General features: G+C 49.2%; 1 protein-coding gene across 1 annotated transcript; it reads left to right on the top strand.

Moving 5' to 3' along the window:
- The first annotated feature begins 1,872 nt into the window (after positions 1–1,872).
- On the top strand, positions 1,873–7,125 carry LOC123793648 (olfactory receptor 2A12-like). The gene is made up of 2 exons (XM_045799469.2): positions 1,873–1,886; positions 6,168–7,125. Exon 2 carries the CDS (start codon positions 6,178–6,180, stop codon positions 7,123–7,125), a length of 948 nt encoding a protein of 315 aa, XP_045655425.2. The 5' UTR covers positions 1,873–1,886; positions 6,168–6,177.
- The last annotated feature ends 1,357 nt before the right edge of the window (positions 7,126–8,482 follow it).

The raw sequence follows: 8,482 nt of genomic DNA on the forward strand, positions 1-8,482 counted from the left end.
CACCCCAATGTTCATAGCAGCAATGTCCGCAATAGCCAAACGGTGGAAGGAGCCAAGATGTCCTTCGACAGATGAATGGATAAAGAAGAGGCAGTTCATATACACAGTGGAATATTACTCGGCATCAGAAAGGATGAATACCTACCATTTGCGTCGACATGGTTGGACCTGGAGAGTATTATGCTAAGTAAAAAAAGTCAAGCAGAGAAAGACAATTATCACATGGTTTCACTCATATGTGGGCTATAAGGAATGGGGCAGAGGACCATAGGGGAAGGGAGGGAAACCTGAATAGGAAGATCAGAGAGGGAGACAAACCACTAGAGACTCTGGACTCTGAGGAACAAAATGAGGATTGCAGAATGGAGGGGAGATGGGAGGAAGGGGTAACTGGGTGATGAGCAAAAAGAAAGGCATGTGATCTGATGAGCACTGGGTGTTACATGCAACTAAGGAGTCATTGAACACTACATCAAAAACTAGTGATGTACTATATGTTGGCTAATTGAACTTAAAAAAAAATAAGAGAGAGACTAAGTGGAGAGTCAGGGAAGTGTGCTGGAAGGAAGGGGCACCAGAGGGTCATGGGTCTGGGTTCCACCGTCCCAGCTGTTGGCCTCAGGAGAATGCTGATGTCCACGACTTCTCCCACCCCTCGACCACATCCTATGTTCCTGGTATCAGATGCTTAAATACTTCATCTTGCTTAGGCCTCAGAACAAACATGTGAAGTTCATATTATTTTCCAAATTTTACAGTTTAAGGAACTGAGGCTTCAAAAGGTGAAATAACTTGCCTGAGTTACAAGTAGGGACCAGACTGAGATTTGAACCAAGATCGGGGTTGAATGAGACAATGACTAAGCAGCTGGCTCCACCCTGCCTGGCTCAGTAGACAAGCTGCCTTACTGCTCAGTCATTTATGGATGTGCTGTCCCCTCTGGGAAGTTAAATCTCTGCTCTCGATCCCAGGGTTGCCAGATTCAATGGGTTCATCCTCTTTGCAGGAGGAAGGAAATGACCACTCCACAAGCATAGTCCCCTCCCTCCTGCTTAAGAAGTGTGACCTGGGCAGGAGACCCGACTCTGCAGCTAGGCATCCACTCCTGCCCTGCGACAGGGTGTCCCAGCCCTCAGCTACGGAAGAACTAGCCTGACCCTTAATACTGCTCACTTATTGCAGTCAGCGTGGGATCTGCCGCTGACTAAGTCTCTCCTCTGGGCCAGGACTTGTGCTCAGCACCTTACATGGTACCTCCTTAGTCCTCATAGCACTGCTTTCTGTTCTAAATATGATGAAAATGAGGCCCAGAGAGGGGAAGTGATTTTCCCAAATCACATGGTGAAGAAGGGGTAGGGACAACAGTCCACCACAAATCTGTCTGGTCTTTTCCCCCTGTGTTACATAACGAACAGTGGCTCTGCATCTTCTGGAACTTCAGACACTAGGCCTGAGGAGGGAAATGATGTCGAGATAAACAGTGATGAGAGAAAATATACCAAAATCGAGGACTGTACTGTGCATTATCTGTTTCCTGTGCCCTGGGTAGGGCTGCCCCATGTCAGATGGCCACAAGGCCCATGGCCCCTACTCTAGGAGACCATATCAAGTCCAAAGTCAGATGCATTTTGACCGTAAAAGGGAGCGTTCAAAAGAGTGACAAGAGCTAACTGCTCTACCACAGGAATAGAACAGAACTGTTCCATGAAAAGTAATACATCAGATCACCCTACCCAAGCCCATCCTCGCCCTCCTGTCTCCCCACAGTAGGAGCCAAGCACTGTAACTGAGACTTGCCAACCCTAAAAATCCATGTTGTCGGGAAGGATGTGCTATGTCTCTAGGAACTTAAGCAGTAGATCTGAGATAACGTCCAGTTTTCCTAAGCTTCTGGCTTGTCCTACTTTGTGCTCTCAATATGTTACCAAGACCTCTTTGGTCTTGGCCTTCAGAACCTGTCCTTGAGGATGACTTGCTCTTTTCAGGACCCCTCCCAGTTCTCAGGTCTCATCCAGTTCTGTCCCCTCAGGTCCCATCCAGGGTTCTATGGACAGACACCCTTTGACCTCCAAGTACCACTTGACTTGGATTCCTCATCCGTAGCTTCTAGAAATGTGAAAGTACTCCCCATTGGCCTCAAATCCCCCAGCGACCAAACTGGACCTCACCTCGCCCTGAACCTCACCTTCATTGCCACACACCTCAGAATTTGAACTCCACCTTGCTGGACTCCACCATCTCTCACAGTTGGTTAGTGCCTCCCACCCACAGGGTAGGCTCCTTTCCAGTGAGCCTTGTCCTGCAGCACTTAACGAGGCCAAGCCAATCTTCTGCCTTTCAAATCTCCTGGAATTCCAGAAGGACCCAAGAGAGTACTTAGTTGGCAAGAGTATCTTCCAAGTCGGTCTGAGAAGGACTGTCCATCTGTGCTGGTCTTTGACCACCTGGCACCTGCAGCTACAGCCCAAGTGTACACACCCTATAAACAGTGTTGCCCTTGGCCATAGAGACGCTGCGGGAGAATGAGCTTGAATCTGGCAGATCTAGGTCCAAATTCAGACTATGTGTTATCTGCTAGGAGGTACGAACAGGCCAGTTAATTCTCTTAAACATCTAACTACCAAATGGCTTACTGACCTTGTTGGTGAGGATGAATTATATTACATGCCGAGCCCCGAGTACCCTCTGATCAAAGCCAGCGCTCATTAGTAGGCAGTTGCTGCTAGAGCAATAGGTTTGGAAGCATTGACACCACAATGAGATCTGTGGTCTTGGATAATGGCAGTTATAAGGACACTAGTATTAGCAACATTTATGCTATACCCATTTCCAAGCCTTAACATGTGATCACGGAGAAGATTCTTGAGAACACAAAGACACACGCATGTGCTTCGGAAAGAAACAAAGCACACCTTACTAGTACAATCACTCTGTCATAGGGAGACGTGGCAGCGAAGCAGTAGTACTCCTCCCTCCTCTTGACTCTCAGTGGGAAGAAGTTTCAGTCCCCGGTGGAAACTTAAGAAAGGTGCCTAGCTCGCTAACTCCAGGGGACAAGCCTGGAGAGTCTTGCTGCATTAAACCTCCTGGCCTCGGCTTTCATCCAGCCCTGGGGCTCTGTGCTGCACTTACCAGCACGGACAGAGACTCCTCAGGGCTTTTCAGGGATCAGAAATCCACTCTCTAACCCCATTCTGATACAAAGAGGACCTCAGTGTCTGCCACCTGGAAGCCCCTCCCACAGGACTGCTCTGCATCCAGTGCACCTAAGAGAGGCACTGTCTCCGCTGCAGAGCCACTGTGCGAAGCATCCACGCTTCTACACTGCTGAGACCAGAGAAAGCAGGTGGTTGGTACCACGGGAGGGAAGGAGACTACTCTAGCCGAAGAACAAGGTACTGATCATTCCTGCGTGGGACTGAGGGAGGGGCTGGAAGGGGTTCCTTTCCTGGGTCCTCCAAGAATGACAAAGGAGCCCAGTCTTCTCTGCCTCACTCACTGGGGAAGGAGGTATGGGGGGGAACCTGCCAACACTGAAGAGGACTGGGATCTCCATGGCACTTCCTAGACTTGCTCAGGTGCTGGGGCCACTGACAAGACATCCTCTATGCTTTTCTGCACCCAGAGAGCAGAGGCTGGGAAGGAACAGGAATGTGGAGAAAGGAGACTGGTTAAGAACATGACGTTTTCCCAGCAGAAGCACTTGATCTAATTCTTTCTTCATGGGCGCTTTGAGAGAAGCCGTGGGCACAGTGGTTAGAGTCTGGTGGGCTACGCAGCCAGAGCCCAGCACGGGGACAGGTGCCCAAGCAGTCTGCCAGTCCCTGCTAGATAGTGTGGAGAGATCTAAAAGAGACATGGCCTCTGCCTATAGCCTGGCTGAGAGAACAATACGCAAAATGAATGGGCCACACCGATTGTGTAAGGAGGAGGAATCCACAAGCTGAGCCTTGGAGGTCAGTGGGATGTGGAGAAACAGAAAGGGTTACGGAAGGTATTCCCAGCAGAAAAGCAGCTCAAGGGAAGGACAGTGCAGATGGGATTGGCATGCGTGGCTGATACCGAGAAAGCCGGCTAGCTTAAAAGATCTGTGGCTCAGACAGGAGGGCACCCCACCTGCCCAGACTAGGATCCTTTTGGTGGCCATGCTGTTAACACCATGTTGTTAACACCAGTGAGGCACTGGTGAATCACAGACTTGAAATTGGTTAGAGGCAGATGGGGGAGCCCTTAAATTCCAGTCTAAGGAGGCATGAGAAAGGGCGTAACAGATGAAACAGTACTGGTAGCTGGTGGGTGGAGTGGGAAGGAAGAAGCCCTGGAACAGCCCAGTCTGGGGTGCGGACAGGTGGAAAGATGTGATCTCCCCCATCCTTTGCAGCCCTCATCATCCTGGCTTCGGGGTCGGCCACAGGCACTGCTGACCGGTCCTTATCTCTTGAAAGTTTCCCCGCAATGTGTAAGACTCTGAGCTTCCCTGGCTCTCCTCCTTGCTTCACAAACACGCCTGATCTAGGACCTCTTTCTTCTTCATCCAATACTGGAGTTCCCTAACGCTCTGCACAAAAATATCACACCATTTTCTTTTGCCCAAGCAGCTTCAAACAATGTTTCCATCTTCCAGATCCCCACCAACACCCTGAAGCAAGGGGTCCTCACAATCGTGTTTTCCACCCTATCCTCTGGAGCCTCAGATGCTTGAAAACACCAGGATAGCTCCTCTCTCCTCCTTCTACCAATCCTTCCACTCAGCTGCCCATTATCACAATCCCAACCTTCTTGGAGCAGTGTCAGTAGACCAGGTATAATTCGCATGATCTCCACTATGGAGGGGGTATTACACATGAAGAACCTGGGATTCTGAGAGCCTACATGACTTAGGAGCAGGTAAAGGGGCTACAAGATTCAAGTGTGTGGACACTAAGTCTACACGCTATGTATTCTCCTCTACTCTGGTCTCACGTCTCCAACTCCCAAAAGGAATCTCCTGCCAGCCCAGTCCTGTTCAGCCGACTGCCCAGCTCAGCCTTCCCCTTGATGCTCATGGCACTGATGTGATCACAGGTCTTCAGCCGGGTATTCCTGGGAGCAAAGAATAACAGAGCTGGCAGTTTCCTTTGGAGTGGGCAAGTCCGACAGCCTCACTTAAAAATGGGGCTGTGAAGGTCACAGAAGGGTATGGAGTGACCCAAGATCACACAGCAAGTCAAGGACATAGTTAGGACCAGCCCTTTGCTCTTCTGATTTCCAGACTCATTCCACTTCTACTAACCCTTTATTTGTCTACCGCTTTGTATTTCACCAAATGTCTTGACATACGGAATGTCATATGCTCCTTGCCGTTACTCTGTTCCACAGATGTTCCGTCTCTAACAGGTGGGATGACTGAGGCCAATGGACGTGAAGGGACTTTCCCAAGGTCACACAGCTGGGTAAGTGACAACCACGGGACATTCAGGAAGAGCTGCATTAGAAATGTGCTCATGGGGGAGTGACTGTAAGGATTCAACAGAAAATCCCACAGGCATCCACGCACAGGAAACGAAGGGGGACTGGGACTGTAAGTCAGGAGTCAGAGTCACACTCCCGGTGGCTTGGGGCTGTGAGGTCTCTGTCTGCTGCCCTGCACGTCTGCTCTTTATCATTTCTCAAGGCTCCACTTTTCTTCTCTATTGCGCCAGCGCCCCTGTGACCCTGTTACCACCACACTGACTCCGGGATATTGTACGTCAGGCACACACAGCCCACTGACATAGACACCGACAGTGTCGTCCTTTTGAATTCTCAGCAGAGAATTGTCCTCCAGACCGGGACAGGTGTACACTTTGGTACAACTCAGCAGTGGCCTGGTTGTCTGCGTCCCCTCTACAAACATGGCTACCGAATGCCTTGCCTTCTGTGGGTGGGGGTGGTTTCCAGACAAGGACCTGTGGGCAGTCAGGCATCCTATGTTCCATTACAGGTAGGAATCCAGATCTCCTGATGTATTTCCGGGTGCCACATGCCCTATCCTTCCTTCCCTTTGCGTCCCACTCCACAAGGTTTGATGACATTTGTGCGAGCTTCTGTGCAAAGCGCTATGTGTGTGTGACTCCGCTTCTGTCAGCTATGTCTTCCTTCCCCCAAGGGCCAAACACAGAACAGGGAAGCCCTTGTCTCCCTAATAGGCAGCCCACCATGCAGAGCCTTGGCAAGGAGAACCACAGCTCTGTGTCTGAGTTCCTCCTCCTGGGATTCTCCAGTGACTCACAGGTCAGGCTAGCCCTGTTCTCCTTCTTCCTTCTCCTCTACCTCATCACTCTTCTGGGAAATGGACTCATCGTCACCCTGATCTACCTGGACTCACACCTGCACACGCCCATGTACTTCTTTCTCAGTGTCCTCTCCTTGGTGGACGTGAGTTATGTCACTACCACCATGCCCCAAATGTTGGTTAATATGGTGTGTCCAAAGAACACCATCTCCTGGGGGGCTTGTGCTGCCCAGATGTTCATCTTCTTGGTCCTGGGCATTGCTGAGTGTGTCCTCTATGCCATTATGGCCTATGACAGGTATGTGGCCATCTGTTTCCCCCTTCACTATCCCCTACTCATGAGCCGTCCCATTTGTATCAAGATGATCACAGGCTGTTGGTGCATTAGCGTAGCTGGGGCCCTGATCTACACCGTCTTCACCATGCAGCTGCCTTACTGTGGCCCCAACAAGATAAACCACTTCTTCTGTGAGGTCCCTGCCGTCCTGAAATTGGCCTGTGCGGACACGTCCTTCAATGACCATTTGGACTTCATCTTGGGTTTCATCCTGCTCTTGGTCCCATTCTCCCTCATCCTGGCCTCCTATGTGCGAATCTTTGCCTCCATCTTAAGAATCCACTCAACCCAGGGGAGGCTCAAGTCTTTCTCCACGTGTGCTTCCCACATCACTGTGGTCATCATGTTCTATGGGCCATGCATGATCATGTACATGAGGCCCGGCTCCTGGTATGACCCCGAGCGGGACAAGAAGCTGGCCCTGTTCTACAATGTTGTCTCTGCCTTCCTCAACCCCGTCATCTACAGCCTCCGGAACAAGGATGTGAAAAGGGCCTTTCTGAATGTACTTGGTCACAGAAGAACCGCTCAGTGACCCAGGCTGCGTCAGAGCTGTCCAGAGCCGTGGGCAGACTTCATGGGACTCATTTGGTATTGTATAAGTAAGTTCTAACCAACCTGAGCCTTTCTGGGGTTGTGAGCACCCAAGTTAGGGGTGGCTGTATGGCTACCCCTAAACTGATGGCCCCCATATTGGCTGCCACCACCCCAATGACAATTGAGTGTTGAGAACAAAGGCTTTCTTCTACAGTGACTAGTTCATGGTTCAAGGCCATTGCTTTATTGCTTTTCCTGGGTTCTCTCCAGCCTCTAAACGTTTATGTCAGTTCATCTGATCACAGCCAAATGTGTAGTGTGCACACGTGCTTCTCCACAGTGTAAGGGATTTGGGGGTGAAAATGACATAAAAAGTGGCCCGTGCAGGTCCACAGTCTCTGCTCGAGCTTACAAGTAATAGTTAGCATTGCTTTTTGCACTAGGAGCTATAAATTCCAAGCTAGACTATTTTAGACACAAATGTGTAGCAATGTGGCTAATAATTGATTTGGTCTAGACTCAGCTTGTGATACTAACTCTTCTGTGCTTTCGTTATTTAATCTCACTTTTATTTTGAGAAACAAATACCATCTGTATTTCATAAAGGAAAAAGAAAGTGTATATGTATATCTATATATTTGTGTGCATTTATCTGTATAGAGAGAGAATAGAAGACAAAGAGACAGACACCCACAGAGAGAAATAATATACAAAGACCCCATTTTCCATGCCCCAGATATACACTGGTTAATATTTTGCCTTATTTAGTCTGAACCTTTTTTTCTTTTCAAAGAAGTATTAAATAATTACAGATACCATTGAAGTGTCCTTTGAATAGTCCCGGCTCCTAGGAATCAACCACTACCATTCAACTGAAGTCTACTCCGTGTGGTTTGACTTTTGCTTACAGACAATTGCACCCACAGCATTGTTCTCGTTTGAGTCTGAAAATTTATAATGGTGGCATGATATCCGCATTATTCTGAAAAAAGTGTAACTAAGCCTCATGTTTTTGACATCGACTCATTTGGTAGACACAGGCCTACCGCATTCTCTGTAGCGAGCATTTGAGTATACCACGCCTCATTTATCTATTTTTTTTTTAACAGAGGGAGAGTGCACCTCTGTGCCTGAGCAGGAGGGGAGAAGTGGCAGGAGGAAAGGGAGAGGGAAAATCTTTGTTTTGTTTTGCGTTTTGTTTTTGGAGAGGGATGGGGGAGGGGCAGAGGAAAAGAAAGAAGAATCTCAAGCAGACTCCCTGGTGAGCATGGAGTCAATTCAGGGTCAATCTCAGGACCCTGGGATCATGACCTGACCCAAAATCAAAAGTCAGGCGCGTAACTGACTGAGCCACC

The sequence above is a fragment of the Ursus americanus genome, chromosome 12, assembly GCF_024610735.1.
Source record: "Ursus americanus isolate L20-20 chromosome 12, mUrsAme1.1.p, whole genome shotgun sequence".
Taxonomy (NCBI): domain Eukaryota; kingdom Metazoa; phylum Chordata; class Mammalia; order Carnivora; family Ursidae; genus Ursus; species Ursus americanus.

Coding starts and splice junctions, on each gene's coding strand:
- LOC123793648 (XM_045799469.2), top strand. CDS start 6,178: ATGCAGAGCCTTGGCAAGGAGAACCACAGCTCTGTGTCTGAGTTCCTC.